We start from the raw sequence: 18510 nt of genomic DNA, 5'->3' as shown, positions 1-18510 counted from the left end.
GAAAATACCAGCTTCGTTTCTAATTTCTGTTTGGGTGGGCAACCTACAGCCCGCCTCTCAAGTTGCCCACTGTCCGGCCCTCTTCTCGTCGTATTCAAGTGCAAACACAGAGCTCTGAAGCATTTTCTAGAAAGTTTACTCTCAGTTTCTGAATGATGTGCTGCTAGCGAAAGCGCATAGATTGACCAATATTCCATTCCATTCATTGAACTCGGCGGCTGCCACTGCCACATTTCAACCAATCCATAGTCAGGGCCTCGTCCCGACCGGACGCCTGCAAGTGATAGTGCCGTTTGCAAGCGGCGTTTCTTAGCGGCGTTTGCAAGCGGCGTTAGCGAGCGGCATTACCGAAAAATGTTGGTAACTACTAGCCTAAAACATTAACATGAAGCCCCAGAGCCAGGGCTAGCAGGGGTATAAAGTACATGGTTGTGGTCTCCATGCTCTCATTGTTTAACTGCTAATTTAACCAACAGAGGACAGTCACTCATAAACTGTCTGTACTACTTTAACTTGTGTTATGTCCACATACTGTAGCACATGTTTTAGTGCTTTGCCGTTGGTATCTGAGGTAATGGGAGTGATGAGTAATGAAGTGACTGATTACAGGAATCAGGGGGCCCAGTGTTGGCTGTGTGTGACAGCTCTCATGTGACATCAGCTTCTCTCTCAGAGGGAGGAACTGTATGAAAGAACAGCATCCATGTCACTGTGTGATATGACATCACTCACCTCACTCCTGTCTTAGTCCCGTCAATATGATGGAGCGATGCACACACACACACACACACACACACACACACACACATACACTCACAGACCGACCACAGCGGCGCCAGTTGTGGTGGATCATTTTCATGTCAAGTTTGGATAAATCAGTGGTAATGCCGGCTGACTGATGCGTACCGCTGCCTGCAGGCAGTCGAGCCGTGTTTTGCTCACGACCCCCACTGTCAACCAACCTCTGGAATTTCCCTGCAGATCTCCTCATGCTAGAATAACCAAGTGTCAACATTTCTTTTACAAGAGTGAGATGAGAAGATGGATATCAATCTCATCGTCTGTGTGTTAGGTACAGAGCTGGACTCAGGATGTGGTTAGCCTAGCTTAGCATAAAGACTGGAAGCAGGTGGAAACAGCTAGCCTGGCTCTGTCCAAAGATTAAAAACAAAAAACATACATTGCTGTTCACCAAACGTTTTTGGTTTTGGTCCATGATATCAAACCTGCTGACTGAACTGTGACAAACAGACTTTAGGAGTGTTGTTTTGTCAAGAAATAGTTCCAGCATGTAACTCCCCCTTAACTTTTTCCACATTTCGGTTGACTCTAGCTCTGTACATACTAAAATGTTGGGTTATTTTATCTACCCAAACGCTGGGTTGAGCCTGCTGGGTCATTTTATTGGGTTTTTTCCCCACTATGCTGGGTAGTTTTAGTGCAGCCCAGCCGCTGGGTTACTGGCTGGGTCATTCTCTTTGACAGTTGAAACAGTGCAGTCCTCCTCTCTTCCGATACCGTGTGGTGGAACCTACCCAGCAGCCGGGTCACTTTAACCCAACTGCTGGGTTATCTGCAGGCAGCAAGAAGCTTCTTTATGACTGCACTCCAACAGCAGTCCTCCAACGCAATTAGATAAAGGTTTCTATCCGCTTTTATACCATAGACCGTTTAGCGTGATCTCGGTTGTTAGGGTTAGTTAAACCAGATAACGAGAAGATACCTTGGATATGTTGAACTCGCTTCGTAGTACAGGCCTCAGATGATCTCTGACAATTACACAAATTAACAATGTGCAAATGTCCCCCCGCTGTGGGACTAATAAAGGAATATCTTATCTTAATTACACCCACTTCACACAGTGAATGGTCAGGTATGTAGGGTTGTTAAAGTAGGCATCGTTTGACTTTCCTCACAAGCTTTACTCTAAACTACTTCCGTTGCTTTTTGTGTGAACAACCTAGGGCAACTCCATGAATGTCTTTCAAAGGGGACTGCCTGAAAGTGGGCTCTGTTATCCCCCCATGTGTACGATTCATTACGTTGAGACTACAACGACACAGAGTTCTTGGAGAGAGGCATCGGGATGCTATGGGGGAAGGCTATGATGGCGGGCTTATCACCTTCCGGTGAACCCGTATGAACACTTTAGCTCAGTTAGTCATGGTTGGACGACAAGTTGTACAATGACACGTTGTACAATGACACGTTGTACAATGACACGTTGTTTGCCTGAAGCATACTGAGGCTGTTGGGTCCTGCTGTGAGCTTGGCAAAAGTCAGATTTTTGCAGTCCAGCTCCCATATGGTGGAGGTTCCTCCCGATCAAACTGCTGTTCAGTTGCTTCTTATAATCTATTTATATTTCATATGAATTATGTACTTGGATTTATTCTTGTACATATTTGTATTTATCTGACATTACATATTTTTATATTATATCTTTTTATATTTGTCCATGATATCTCAGTACATTCTTCAATGATATTTTTCAATATATTTTTCCATGATTTTTTTTGGTATATTTCTTGATGACATTTTTCTATGATATCTAGCATATATTTGTCTACATATCTTTCTTGATATCTTAACACATGTTTCTACTATATTTCATATGATATCTTTATACATCTTTCTATGTTTTTTTTTTTTTATGGCATTTTCACTGTACACTCTGGAAAAAGTTTTTACTGTCTTACGGGGTCATAGCTCTTAATTCTACTTTACATGCGATTGATTCCCTGTATTTTGGGTTTTTTTTTTCTGTGCTCTAACAGTGCTGGATATTTTCAGCCCACGAGCCTTTCATGAGCATTTATGAGGTTATATTGTACAGTTTGTAAGCATAGATTTATTTAATTTATGTCTTCCTTCAATAGAGGCTACAGAAAATGTATATCAATTATGTGTTATTGATGAGTCTGTCACCATTCTATTTTTATGGAGTGGCTTTTATATATATATATATATATATATATATATATCTTTCATTGTATTGCTGGTTGTTTCTGACTGTTTTGGTCACGCCTCTGTTGTTGCGAGAGAGGATTGCTGTATTCGAAACCGCATACTATACTAGTAGTACGTACTGATTTGGCCAAAATGCAGTATGTAGTATGCGAACAAAAGCAAAATCTACAGTATGCCAAAAATACCCGGATGTCGTACTGATTTGAAAAAAATCTCCAGTATGCATCGGACCAGTCTGCCTCACCTACTGTATCCCACAATGCAAAGCGCTGGAACACTACATGCTACGGTTACAACAACAACAGCCAAAAACGGCTTGTTTTTTTAATTTTAATTAGCTATTTCATCACTAAATTCACTTCAGAAAATTTTTGAGGCAAGAAATCAACTGTGTAGATTATTAATATCGGCAGTTTTACGATATTAGATGGCGAATCGAACATTTGTTGCACCGTTGTCGGAGTTTAGAAGCTCCACAAAAAGCCGTGACAGCTAGCTAGCGCCTGCCGGGGTCGCTACCTCTCCAGCCGGGCGGTCACACTCACAGACCGCTATGAGCTGGCTGGAGCTCTCTAGAGACCGGTCTGTAGACGAGGGGCTTTTATTTCCTTGTTGACGGATAGTTGATGACGGCTTACAGCTGAAACACGTTCGTTTGTTTGCCCAAAATAAACTAAAAAAGACTCTTTTATCTGTGTTTTTTTCTTCTTTTCCTCCCCGATCACATTCAACAGACTGTTATACTTGTGTACATGTCAGATTATTTCAGTGGGTGTGAGTGAACTGAAACCTGACCTGTCTCACTCGACCTTAAAGAGCTGCTAACCCACCAAAAAGATTGTTTTATTTAATTTAGTCTGTGTTTCAATGCAGAGTTATTAAATATTGATATCAGCCTTCGAGAAAGCAGATATCAGTCCAACCCAAGTACTAGGCTTTATTAGTGAATGTCCATCATGACTAGTGGATGTTGTGTGTGTGTGTCTGCCATCCACAGCATATGTCAGTGTGGCCTCTGCTCAATGCGTCCAGTGTTGTGTTAGTGCAGCGCTGGACGCACAGCAGCCTCATTCATGAGACCGTGCAGCAGTATGTGTAAACAGTTCGCCTTCAGCTGGTTCCTCCAAGAGCTGGAAGTGTGACTTTCTCTCCGTTGGCGAACGGGAAGGAAACAAGTAAGAGCATTGTTAGTGTTGGCTGATCTGCCTCGGCTACTCGTACTGCTCAATATTTGCCACTGATCGTCGCTGGAAGGAGCGGAGGGATTAAACATTGATGTGTGCTTGTTTGATCAAATAATTGCTTTAGAGTTCATTCAGGTCACGAGCTCCCATAAAGTCGTATAGTTTGTGGGGCCCTGCATCTCTGTGTGATCAGGTTCTTGTTGATCTGCTTGTGGTAATAACATTCATCGGTGGATTGCATCTCTGAAGTTTCCATTTCACTTTTGGCAACATTTCAAATTGCTTGTAGAAGTGCTGGTTAACTAGTATACAGTTAACCCCCTTAGACCCATATAGACCTGTTTTTGTCTTTTTTAGGAGGGTCCAGGGGGTTTTTAGGGGGAGATAGCAGGTCAACAGCAGATGTCACATAGAAGTGGTGTACATCATCTGAAAGCTGGGAACCTGAAGATTCAATTGAGATGCAGCTCAGCACTCATACTGAGCCTGTTAGGCCCTGCTGTGAACTTGGCAGAAATCACATATTGGCCTGTCAGTGCAGTCCAGCTCCAATGTGGTGTGGAGGTTCCTCCCCGATCGCAGTCAATAGACCTGGTCACTATATTCATACTGGTTTTATTTTTACCTCCGCCAAGGCCGAAGGCCTAGGAAGGAGGTTATGTAATGTTTGTTTTTTGGTTTGTTGGTTTGTCTGATTACTCCAAAAGTCTGCGATGGATTTGAATGAAATTTTGGTGGCGATCCGGATCATGATCCAGCTTCGGGAATTTATTTATTTATTTAACTCCGCTCAACCTGTGCATTAATACCACAGGCTTTAAGACATGCGCAGTGTAACTGATGACGCGTCACCCTGCCTCTTTCCTTCTGCCAGCAGAGAGAGAGACAGAGCGAGAGTGGGGGCCGGAGGGAGGGGGGATACCTGTAGATTCTGCGTTTTTTCTCATTAAACTCTGTGAAATTACAGTCGAGTTCGACCAAAGCACACTTGGTGATTGTTGGAAAGAGTAACGACGACGGTTTAAGTGAGTTTTATTTTGTTTCTGTCCAGTTTGAATGAAGTGTTTTACAATGCTCCGCTACGTACAGCTGATCTCAACATAAACAAAAATACACGTGGATGATGGCGCAAGCTGCACGGAGAGGGGGGGAGGGGCAATTGTACTCGGGCAGCTTGGCGGAGGTTTGATCTCTCCGAGTGCCATTCTAGTTCTACTTGTGTACATGTCAGATTATTTCAGTGGGTGTGAGTGAACTGAGACCTGTCAGCTGCTGTCAGATGCAGCTCAGCACTGTGTGTCAGGTTGTTTAAGTCATGAATCAGAAAGTGTATAAGGGCTTTTAATAGAAGTATATGATGATCATCCCCATGCTCTATCATGTCTCATAAGTTGTTGCAGCAATGTTTGGGGTTGATAGCATTTGTTACACAGATTTGGTGCTAAATTTAAAAATTTTTACCACTTCAGAATTTAAAAAAAATATAAAAACAATCCCTCCAAGATACCACATTAAGCCACCAACACCTCGAGGAACACCATAGAAAAAGCCGTGCTGTGATTTGGGATCAAAATATTTTGACATTTGGAGATTTTTGCAAGAATTGTATTTTTCGGCGATTGGATGTCGAGCACTTGTGTTGTGTAAACTGCTCATAAACCCCCTTATTGTTAATGTAGCTAGGAAAGCCATCCATCCTCTGAATGCTCTAGGTCTCTAGTTTGTGGCTGTACAGTTTCATGAGGCTGTGATTATCCTAGAGGTCACCACAGGTCATTTTATACAGTGAGGTCACGTTTCAAAAAATGGTCTCACTACAGATAAATGTCTCCTATGGGGACTAACATCATCACACATGAATACAGTTGGGCTCATTGGATCCACACGAATCTCAGCTTTACAGTGATACCCAGTTTATGGAATTCAAAGACTGACTTTCAGTCTCAAAGTTATATAGAAAGATTCTTGATACTCATTCATATCGTCATTATGGTCGTTAATCAGAGACAGTATTATCAAAGCAATGGCAATATTCAACCACATTAAAAAATGTCTGAAAACACTCTCTCTCTGCTCTCTCTGTGTTGGCCTTTGTCAGCTGGTCCCAGTCCATGTGTGTGGCTGGTTGCTGTGGTTGTCTTCTCTTTCTAAACAAACCACAGTGTCTTGCTAATCCTTTGCTTCTGCCTTACGTTACAGACATCAATTTAAGACCCGCGGGGCCCCTAATTCATCGTTGCTGTGGGACGCTGTCAAACACTCCTCCGCCGCACACATGGTTTCCAGTATTACACTGTACATGTGTGTATGTTCCGCAGCATCTGTCAGACAAGGCAACACATATGGATGTCAGTGTGTCACCCCGGTCCTGTGTAAGCGCATGTCAAACAGTTCCAAACACATGGTTCTCAGTAGTATCTGAGGGGGGTTGTTCTGCTGCTACTGTGCAAGGCTGCTGTTGTACTGAGGCAGGTCGTGTTATTTGGTTGAGGGTGTCAAGGTTCAACTGGCCCTTTTAAAAGTCCAGTAGTAATAATAAGCATTCAGGCTGATCCTTAAAGGCACACTCCACAGTTTTTACACCTCAAAGATTTGTTTATTAAGGTCAAGCCCCGAACGGACACTGGATCATTGTTGGATGAAGCTCATCAAAGGTTATCAAAAGCTTGTTGATATCTCATCGCGTTTTGAAGATGTTGACCAATGACCAACCTTCGCAAAGGGCGGAGCTTATCAGGAAATTGGCCGTATTTCATTGACCATTATTCCAATCATCATACATCTCGGTAGATATATTCAGTACGTGTTTGGGAATAGGCGTACCAAAGCAGCTTCAGCTAGACCCATAGGGGGCGCCACAAATACCAAAACGTGTTCCTCAAAACCTGGTTGACAGAATTTCAATTTCAGGTGAAAACGTTTAAATGCCAGCCCCATCACATCTTAAGTCTGATTGACTTGAAATTTGGCTCACATGTCCAGCTCCATGTGCTCTACAAAAAAGCCTCAAGAACCACAGCCATTTTGAATTTTTCTGTACATATTCTCCAGGACTTTGAGTGTGCATTACTCTATTAAACTAACTGAAGTGATGCGAATTTGCAGTGGTGCGACGGATTGCTGCACGGGTCCTTCAGAGCTGCTACAACAAACTAACTTTTCTTGTTGTTGAATGGTAACAACCCAAGGGAGGATGTCCTCCCTTATATACTGTGCAGTAGGGATGTCACGAGAACCGATACTTCGGTACCAAATCGATGCCAACATTTTTAAAAAGTGACAGTACTCTTTTTCTACAGTACCGAAGTCACCGTACAATGCCTGTAATGGTCATTGGTAGGGATGTGACGGTGAGGAAACATGTGCAGAGTGCTGACTCTGATCTTTACTGTCGGGGAGGGGACGGAGGGGACGTAACGTAATGTAATTCCAATGCCATATGTCAAAACAAGGTCAAGAGTATGATTCAAACAGTGAGTGGGTTTATGTTGACTCCGACAGACGCCAATTGAATCTAATGATGAGATACGAGCATTAACTAAATGTCCTCTCTGTCATACTATATCCTAAATCAGCCATTCTCTCTCCTTTTTTTGTAGATGTCATCTCTCGAAGGAGAGACGACTTCAACCCTTACTTCAGGCGGCTAACGTTTGACGTGTCTTCCATGGAAACGAACGCCTCGAACCTGGTGAAGGCTGAGCTCAGGATCTTCCGTCTTCAAAACCACGGGGCCCGAGTGTCCGAGCAGCGCATCGAACTCTACCAGGTACACACCCTTTCTCTCTTTGCTGATATCAGGAGCTGCCAGGGATCCCTAACATTGAGAGTTACTCTTGGGATTTATTCAGGCTCATGCTTTGACTTTACTTTTTACTTGCTTTTAAGACTTATTCACATTGTTATTTTACATTTTTTATAGGGGACATATTGTACATGATGTGTCTTAAAAAAACCATATATGAGATCTCATGCATGTAGGAGGGTCTGGCACCTGATTTATTTAACATTGTGACTTGGAAAATGTGAAATAGTGGCTTTCTAGTGGTTTATCTTGTTTCTAGAGTTATCTGTGACACGTCATCACTGTTGGACAGAAGCTTGGGTACAAGCTCTGTCATGAATTTTCTGATCCTTGAATACAAATTGTATGGGAAGCTTTTAAAGGTCTCATATTATAAAAAAGTGAGATTTTCATGTTTTTTTATTATAACGCAGGCTTAAGTCCTGTATAAATGAGAAAGTATCGAAACGCTCAATCCACAGGGAAATACACACAGCCCGTATTCAGAAACTCTGCATTTGAAACAAGCTGTCAGGATTTCTGTCCATTTGTGATGTCACAAATATACAATATTTAGACCCTTTACACAGATTTAAACGTAAACATTCTAAATATGTCCCAGTTTATTTCCTGTTGAAGTGTATGTGAATGTCATCAGCTGACAGGAAGTAAACATGGACCCAAGCTGTTGCCTAGCAACGCAATTCTGTTGCAATTCCATCACAATGCGCTAAAACGGAGCGTTTCAGACAGAGGGTGAATACAGGTATATTCAGGCCGACAGTATGAGGAAAATAAAGTTGTTTTTTTAACATTACAGCATGTAAACATGTTCTAGTAGAAACATAAAATTATAAGTATGAACCTGAAAATGAGCACGATATGGGACCTTTAAAGCAACTTGTAGAGGATGGATAATTAGATATTCCACAGCCCAAAAGAAGAGGATGATTATGAAGACAGTTTAATTTTAGAACTTCCAATATTAGAATCGCAACAAAATGCAGGGCCCCAGTAATTAGGACTTAAAATGCAATGTTGATTCATAAGGCAGAACTACAATCAATCATACACGAGGAGACATCATTTGCACTGTTCAGATTCAGCAAGTATTTTGACTCCAATGATAATCAAATCAATCATTTATTAATGACCACATGACCAAGGTCGGTGGAATTTTCTTTCGGTACAGCATGGTGGGTAAGCTCAACAACAGTATCACAACATAGAAATCAACATCACGTTAGACACAGGACTAACACAACAGACTTTATTCACATGCTGCCATACCGAACTGTTATGGATGAGGTGAGGTGCTCTCAGTGATGGCTGTGTAAAACTGACCGAGGAGGCTTTTTGAGCTGTGTTAGGAAAAGTCTTTGCTGGGCTTTTTTTGGTAATATGGTCTGTTCCATTTGTGAGCCCAGCCTGGTCGCACAGCAGCTCGTGAAATAGTCACGAAATTGAATGTATTGATTTGTGTACATTGACACAAATTTAAAAAAGAATTTGTGATGGTCAGCACGAAATCAATTCATGGGTAATCCACGTAATTGTGAACCGGGAAGTATAAAGAGCGCCAAACGCCTCGTAGGGAGGAGGTCAGGGAGGATGGACTTTCACCCAGGAGACCGTTGTTCATGTCCCTTAACTTCCATACCTAAGTTACGGCACTTCCGGCGTTATTTTAACCCAAACCGCAATCTTTTCTTAAACCTAACTAAGTAGTTTTGTTGCCTAAGCCTAACCAACTCAATCTATTCCTTAATCTAACTAAGTAGTTTTATTTTGAAAAGACTGGAGCAGAAATTGACACGTGTTGAAAGTTGTGCTGAGCGTCATGAAAAAAAAAGGAAGTTTGTGTCTATGTACACAAATCAAATAGATTAAATGATGTGACCATTTCACGAACTGCCGTGAGACTGTGTTGAAGCGCCAAGAAATTTGAATGAGTCGGTGATGATTACTACTATATCCCACAATGCAAAGTGCTGGACCGCTACAGTCTGCGGTTACAACAAAAACGGCTTGTTTTTTTACATTTTTATGTATTTCATCATTAAATTCACTTCTGAAAATGTTTGAGGCGAGAAATCAACTATGTAGATTTAGAATATTGACAGTTTTACGATATTAGACGGTGAATCGAACATTTGTTCCAACGTTTTCGGAGTTTAGAAGCTCCACAAACTTCCGTCACAGCAAGCTTTAACGCCTGCCGGGGTCGCTACCTCTCCAGCCGGGCGGTCACGCTCACAGACCGCTATGAGCCGGCTGGAGCTCTCTAGAGACCGGTCTGTAGACTGTAGAATTGTGATTGATGATTCTCTGTCTTTTAAGCCTCACATTCAGCAGCTGGTGAAAAAACTAAAGTTGAAATTGGGTTTTTATTTTAGAAACAAGTGTTGCTTTTCCTCTCGAGCTGTCACATTTATGTCTGTGCTGAACTATGGTGATGTTATATACATGCATGAATGTTCTCAGAGCCTACGCACGCTGGATACTGTCTACCATGGAGCACTGAGATTTGTTACAAATTTGAAAGCCCTTTCGCGCCACTGCTCTTTGTATGCTCGGGTAGGATGGTCTGCCTCATCCACCGGTAGACTGAACCACTGGCATGTTCTTATTTATAAGGATATTCTTGGTCTGCTTCCATCTTACCTACAAACCTATATCCTTCAAAAAAGTACGGAAAGTTACTGTCTTCGCTCCCAGGACTTAATCCTATTAACTGTCCCCATAGTCCGTACTGAACTGGGAAAAAGGGGCGTTCCAGTATGCTGCTCCTTCTTCTTGGAATCAGCTACAAAATGACCTGAAATTTCAACAGCTGGTCTCACTGAATGTCTTTTAAGTGCTTCTAAAACACTTGGAAACAAGCACATCTGGCTGCAGATGTTTTGAATGCTGATGAATGTTTTTTCGACACTTTTCTGCAATTTGTCTTCGTTTTCGTTTGTTTTATGTCTGCAACCGTGTAACTGTGCTGCTGCTCATCTTGGCCAGGAGATTCTTGGAAAAGAGATTTTTTAATCTCAATGAGTTTTTACTCCTGGTTAAATAAAGGTTAAATAAAATAAAATTAAAAAAAAAAACAGTGAAGGTTTGACATTAGTGATTTGGCCCTGAAGTCACCCCTGGCTATCTGTCTGTCTGTCTGCAGCAGCCAGTTCCCATGTTATGTTTACATCCAGACAAGGAGGTGACAGCTGGGCTAAACACAGCGCCAAACAGAGACACTTTCTCATGCAAACACAGCGCCGGAAAATGTGTGAGGGAGGAAGGGTTCAGAGAGGGAGACCCGATAACATGCACCTTGTACACATTCATCACACACACACACACACACACACACACACACACACTTATTCATGTCTATACACAGAAAAACTGCCAAGCAGCTGAAATATAGAGTGATATTGTGCTTTTAGCTGACGTGTGTCGCCTCACTGTTTTGAGCAATGCTCGTTCATGTCTGTAGAGCGAGCACAAGCGCGAGCAACAGGACGCTGACTTTCGTTGACTTAACGGCCACAGGTGTCGCTGTTAACGAGACATTTATGATTCTTACATAGAGTCCCTTTAAAGAAAGCAGAAGCAATATCACTAGCCATCGACTCGTCCTGTGACCGAACTGCTATCCGAGTTCACAAGATTTTTTGATTGGAAGATCTTACGGGAGGAGCTGCTCTGTTTGCTTTCTCTCCCCGGGGCGCACGACAGGGGAAATAGTTTTTTAACAAGTTGACACAGTTTTTCGAGACGAATGGCTTGTATGTGAGAATACTTGTATCCGTTGTCACCGATGGGGCTCCGTCGATGGTGGGACAACACAGGGGCTTGGTAAGCAGGCTTGCCGGCGTAAATCCAGCACTCTTGACATTTCATTGCATTATTCACAAATCAGCGTTGTGCACTAAACTGTGTGGGGAAATGAAAAACGTGATGGATACTGTGACGAGACTGGTGAATTTCGTTCGGGAGAGTTCTAGTCTGCAACATCGTCTTTTCAAAGCATTGCTGGAGGAAATGTCAGCGGAACACAAGGATCTTCTGACGCAGTGGGAAAAAAACGGATGTTTTGGCCCTTGGCTTGGCATGCTTGACATAATTTGGCCCTTGGGGAAAACTAATTGGGGAACCTTGTCTTAAAGTATCCTGGTCTTAATGAGGATATAGACTTTACATGCTTTCTGGGAATAAGAAGTATTTATATATATTTTTCTTCTTTCTGTACAGGCTCCCACATTTGTTTTGCAGAGTAGACATAAATTATTCTCTGTTATTTCTTCGTGATTTTTTGTAATGTTTTATAATATGGTGATCATGTGATTGCCTCCCATTGGTTGTTGATACCATAAACTGTAGGTGAGGCCACATTTGCTTTGTCTGTTTGTTTTTAAACCTTAAGGAAGACCTACAGTGGTCGAAACATGTTGTTTTTTAATGATTTAGCCTCTGCGACAAAGGCTTTTTAATATATTTCCTTCCTCGTTGCCACTTGTTTTAGTATTTTGGAGAGGTCTCTCTTTGTTAGCCCTCAAACCACCACATCATAAAATCTGTTTTATCACCAACATACTGTATACCTGCGATTCTTTTCTCTATATATACTGTTTGTGTCTGAGCTTCAGTGTCTCCTCTGTCAGGTTTCCCACACCAGTCCTAACATGAGATCTCAATGAAAGCAGCAGGGATTGTGTTTTACACATTAGGCAGAGATGAGCCAACACAAACACATGGTTCTGAAGGACAGCAGAATAGCAGAATAGCAGAGGTCTGTCCAGCATCTGGTTACGTTCTCACTTCCCCTCCCAGACCTGGCCAATCAATCAGAGAGAAAAGAGCAGGCTGCTAGACCTCAACCAATACCTCGACCAACTGTCCTCCAAAGCTACTGTGGCTGCTTGTGTGTCTTCTATGTTTATGTATTGTGTATTATGTTAATACCTGCAGTGCATGGAGCCGATCCCAGCTGTCATTGGGTGAAGGCGGGGTGCACCCTGGACAGGTCTCCAGACTATCACAGGGCTGACACATAGAGACAGACAACCATTCACACTCACATTCACACCTACGGGACATTTAGAGTCAACAATTAACCTGCATGTCTTTGGACTGTGGGAGGAAACCGGAGAACCCGGAGGGAACCCACGCTAACACGGGGAGAACTCCACACAGAAGGACCCGGGTTTGAACCTGCGGTCCTGTGAGGCGACAGTGCTGACCACCGTACCGCCTTACCACAAGCAAAGACAGCATGTTGAAAAGCTCAGTCACACGGTGGTCACACAAGTGTATATATATATATATATATGTATATATATATATATATACACACTGATGAGCCATAACATCATGACCACCTGCCTAATGTTGAGTAGGTCCCCCTTTTGCCACCAAAACAGCCCTGACCTGTCGAGGCATAGACTCCACTAGACCTCTGAAGGTCTGCTGTGGTATCTGGCACCGAGCCGTCAGTAGCAGATCCTTTAAGTCCTGTAAGTTGCGAGGTGGGGCCTCCGTGGATCGGACTTGTTTGTCCAGTACATCCCACAGATGCTCGATCGGATTGAGATCTGGAGAATTTGGAGGCCGATTCAACACCTCCAAGTCGTTGCCATCCACATGATGCAAAAGAAAAATGTTCCCTTGCTGTCCCCACAGGGACGAATAAAGTATCTGTCGATCTATCAATCTGTCTATCTATCTAATATTCACATTTTGGCGACACACTTTTTTCTGGTGGACAGGCGGGTCTATTACACGCTTCGCCGTAAGACTGTGCTGCTTTAACATTCATCTGTTTTTGCCCATTAACACTTATATGTTGGGGTGTTTCCTGCAGCTTGGGTTATGTTGAGCATATGACACACATCGACGGACACCCCTAGCAGTAAATTACCACTGTGCTACATGGCCACAGGTTAAGGTCAAGGTAAACTCATGGTTGGTAGAGTAGCACAAATGAGATGCCATCTGACTGTGTGGCAGCATTCTCAAAATATCATTTGTTTCACAATTTTGACCTTTCATGCCTCTGTCTGCACTCAGATTTTAGGACACAAAGACCTGACGTCCCCAACACAGCGATATATTGACAGCAAGGTGGTACAAACACAGACGGAGGGAGAGTGGCTGTCCTTTGACGTGACAGAGGCAGTGAATGAATGGCTAAACCACAGAGGTGAGTGCATATTCCTTCCATCACTGTAGCACATTACTCATCATTCATTGCATCGGTACATCGTCGCATCTGCTCGTCGTGACTTTTGTTTCTCCACAGACAGAAACAGTGGATTCAAGATCAGCCTGCACTGCCCGTGCTGCACGTTTGTACCATCAAATAACTACATTATTCCCAACAAGAGTGAGGAGCTGGAGGCACGGTTTGCAGGTTATTTGATTCAGAAAATTCTTAAGGCATGTTCAAGGATAAGTGTTCTTTTATTATTCTTTAAGTTACTTATTGTATTAATGTCAACAAGTCCCAGTTTTTTCTCATTCGCTTTGGCTCAATTCTTGAATGAGAATTATTTTTTTTCAAAACAATAAACTCAAATCTCTGAACAAGTTAGTTTGTTGTTCACAGCTGATTTGAATTTGTCGTTCATTCAAGCGAGCTGAACATGTTTTGGCACGTGTGTGCAAAAGAGTCAGCTCTTACAATTTGGCACAATAACCACTTTGCACGTCTTGTTGATCAAACTTTGACCTACTGTTGAAATGGGAATCTAAACAGCTCAGTGAGATAGACAACAGCATTCTTGCTAGACATTCTGGTGTAGTACAGTAAGCAGTTAGTGTCAACAAAAAGTAGAATAAAACAGCAACAACAACATATGTGTGTAAGAAACACTTCCAGGGTTGATGGTGAAAAAACATCTAAACAGTTTTGAGCAGTACGGCTCACACGATGACAAAACAACTTTTCATTTTGGTGCCAATTTACTGACACAATAACTCGGTTTTGAAACATGAATGAAGTGTTTTGGGTGAGTTACAACCTGTTGAGTTGTGATGTCACATCAAACAGTTGTGACGGTTGCTCTTACAGTTTAGAGAATGTTAGAGGGACTGTTTGTAACTTCTTACACGTATAAATCATTGCGGGTCGGTGTCCCATGCGCGCTCGCGTGTGGCTATGCTGTTCAGACTCAAACTCCACGTTTGTGCAGAAATAACTGCTGCAGCTCCTCCAGACCAACAGAGGTTTCCCGTGTCTTGTGAAGTGACGGAGCTCCGCAGAGAGAAACGTTATCGTCTCCGACCAAAACTCCGGCGTCTCCCCTGTTCCCTCCGGCCGCGGTCGGGAGGCTGAGGCAGGAAAAGTCAACACTAGGATCAGCATTGATTCATGGAGAGACCTTCGTCTGGTCAGCTAACATTACTGCCAAGCAGCTGAAATATAGAGTGATATTGTGGTTTTAGCTGATGTGTGTCGCCTCACTGTTTTGAGCGATGCTCGTTCATGTCTATGAATAATAGTGTCTGACTTCCCTACCTGGTTTCTCAGCTCCAAGACCATTGGTTCTTACTGTTGTGATTGCCCAGTATGCACATCTTCCATTAACACCAGTAAGGTGTAGAGATATCACAGTTGTAGGCAGCTGCTCACACTTACTTCACAAGCCTTTAATTCATTGGCTGGACTGGATGACTACGATGGTGTTTAATGATGGTGTTTAATGATGTAGTTGATACACCACCTAAACATTCGGCATTGTGAACATGTTAGCATGCTGATACTAACAAAGCCACTGTGCCTGAGTACAGCCTCACAGCGCCGTCAGCGTGGCTTTAAACCTGTTCTGATGGCCAAACACGAGGGTGGGAGCAAACAGCCTGCCATAATGCAGAGGGATAACGTTGCACCCTTTTGGACCGTCTCTCCTCGAAAGGCATTCATGGCATTACGCTTGGTGGTTCACATGAAAAGTGACAGAGGTAGTTCTCTGAAGAATTAACAAAGAGAGCTTGAGTCAAATTCAAACCACGATTATGATTTAGGGAAGGTTTTGGGGGGCGGGGGTGTTGCAGACATTGTTTTGCATTCTGACAAGCATGTTGAAGCATATTAATGCCTTCAGCCTCTATACACTGATAAATAGTGATCAGAATAAATCTAATCGCTACAAGTACTTGCATATAAGATGCAGCTTATTGATCTATTTTATGTTTCCAGGTATTGATGACAGCTTCATCCATGCCGTTGACCTGAAGATGTTTAAGAAGCGGCGGCACAGCACTCGGGCTCCACACCTTCTCCTCATGCTGCTGCCTTCGTACCGGCTGGAGTCCCAGTCCCAGTCCCAGTCCCAGTCCCAGTCCCAGTCCCAGTCCCAGTCCCAGCACACAAACCATCGATCTAAGAGAGCCCTGGATGCTGCCTACTGCTCCAGGTATACTAACCTGGAATTCACACTCCAGACCATTTAGACATTTGTCTATGCATGGGTATAAAGCTCTCCTTCAAAAGCCACAGTAATGAAATTCATCCGCGTGTTAGCAGCTCCTGAAGGCAGAGTGAGACAGACTCCCTTAACCATTTTACGGGCTGCAGAAATCAAATCATGATCTTATAATTGTAGATTCATTTGGTTTAGCTGTAGTCATGTAGGAACCTGCATCATATTAGAGAGGTAAACATCACTCATCTAACCTCACATATCTCGAGATCTGCTCATCAGATCTACTGCACACTTACCCTATGGAGTGTTTTGTTGAATTTTGAATAAACGAGCGCTCTGTTAAAGGGACTGTTTGTAACTTCTTACACGTATGAATCAATATGGGTCGGTGAATACTGTCTTCTCTTCTTACGTGCTTCAGCCTTCTCTTCATTCAGAGCAAGTAGACTACCCTACCTTGTGCGCTCTGAAGCGCTCCCAGCTGGGCGTTTTTTAGAAGAGAGCATGGCATTTTCAGCTGGGAAAAAAACACTTTGGTGGACACAGACCCTTTAAAAAGGAGGGGGTGAAAGTCTACCAATACCTGACTCTTCAGCTGTCTGATCCTGTCTCCACCCTCAATCTGTACTGAGCCGTATGCACCAAAGTCAGACCGGAGCAGAAACTCAGTTCCTCCTGCACCACAATTCACCTCTCCCCATTCACCTCTTTGCAGAAACGTTCAGGACAACTGCTGTTTACGGTCACTCTACATCGATTTTAAGAAGGACCTGGGCTGGAGATGGATCCACGAGCCAAAGGGCTATGAGGCCAACTTCTGTGCCGGGGCCTGTCCATATCTGTGGAGTGCCGACACCCAGCATTCCAAGGTACTGTATGAGGGACGGGGTCAAAGGTTAAACAAGATTAGAGTTGGTGGGGTCATTAACTTGAGCATGAATGTTTTGGCTCTGATTCTTGTGTTTTAGGTGTTAGGCCTGTATAACACCATCAACCCTGAAGCTTCGGCGTCGCCCTGCTGCGTCTCCCAGGACTTGGAGCCCCTCACCATCCTCTACTACATTGGCAAGACCCCCAAAATAGAGCAGCTCTCCAACATGAAGGTCAAGTCCTGCAAGTGCAGCTAGACGCCCTTACAAGCCAGCATAAACAGTCGCTCTCTTTCCTTCCTTCACACAAACACAGACACACGCACACACATACAGTGGATTTGCGCATACATACAGTCAAACAGCAACTATACTTTCTCTTACATGCTCGATTACACTCACAGCAGTGTGTGCTGCAGACTGGAGGTACAGACCAATTCAATGCATACACAACATACAGGAACAGTGTCGTCCAACCAGAAACTTGACTTTGATACCAATGCTGAGTATCATGAGTACAGTGTTGTATTGCAGTGTTTGGTTGACATAGGTTCACACTGCCTAATGACAAGCAGACTGGGGCTTGTGTGCAGAGCTTTTCTTGATGAACACGAGAGACTTTAATTTGTTGTGTAAAGTTTGGCTTTCCGAGCATCAGGAGCTGATGGCTATCCAATGTCAACATGCAGCTTTTTATACCTATTAAACCTTCTTCACCTCGAGGAGTACCAGTGCAGTTATTTGGTGCTACACAAGTCTGAATGAATGACACTGTGTAAGTGACGTTACATTGTTCTAATGTGGCCAAGTATTACCAGATGCCCGAACCACCTCAGCTGGCTCCTTTCAACGCAAAGGAGCAGCGGCTCTACTCCGAATCCCTCACGGATGACTGAGCTTCTCACCCTATCTCTAAGGGAGACGCCAGCCACCCTCCTGAGGAAACCCATTTCGGCTTTGCCTTCCGGCTCAGCTCTCTTTTCGTCATAACGGTGCGGTAAAGCGAATGCAATACCCCACCCCCGCTGCTCCGATTCTCCGGCCAATCTCACGTTCCATAGTCCCCTCACTCGCGAACAAGACCCCGAGGTACTTGAACTCCTTCACTTGGGGTAAGGACTCATTCCCTACCCGGAGGAGGCAAAAAAATATGACTGTATTGAAAATTATTTTAAAAAGTAGAACCCAACTGATAACTCTGACCGTATCACAGACTTATCGATAACAGCTATAGTCGTAAGGTGAACTTCACAGACTGCAGATCAGAAATGCTAAAATATGTTTAGGGT

The 18510-nt window shown here is 43.3% G+C and overlaps 1 protein-coding gene across 2 annotated transcripts in view; it reads left to right on the top strand.

Annotated features, from left to right (window-relative positions):
- The window catches only part of tgfb2 (transforming growth factor, beta 2), a 49027-nt gene extending 30870 nt beyond the window's left edge, over window positions 1-18157 (top strand). For both annotated transcript variants that reach the window (XM_037785850.1, XM_037785849.1), the window contains exons 3-8: window positions 7754-7923; window positions 13996-14128; window positions 14228-14338; window positions 16127-16343; window positions 17068-17221; window positions 17321-18157. In XM_037785850.1, coding sequence (XP_037641778.1) covers window positions 7754-7923; window positions 13996-14128; window positions 14228-14338; window positions 16127-16343; window positions 17068-17221; window positions 17321-17479 — 944 coding nt within the window. In that variant the 3' untranslated portion in view covers window positions 17480-18157. The remainder of the gene's footprint in view (window positions 1-7753; window positions 7924-13995; window positions 14129-14227; window positions 14339-16126; window positions 16344-17067; window positions 17222-17320) is intronic.
- The last annotated feature ends 353 nt before the right edge of the window (window positions 18158-18510 follow it).

The sequence above is a fragment of the Sebastes umbrosus genome, chromosome 11, assembly GCF_015220745.1.
Source record: "Sebastes umbrosus isolate fSebUmb1 chromosome 11, fSebUmb1.pri, whole genome shotgun sequence".
NCBI classification, from domain to species: domain Eukaryota; kingdom Metazoa; phylum Chordata; class Actinopteri; order Perciformes; family Sebastidae; genus Sebastes; species Sebastes umbrosus.
The sequence above is the reverse complement of the archived record's forward strand: the minus strand, read 5'-3'. Positions and strand labels throughout refer to the sequence as shown.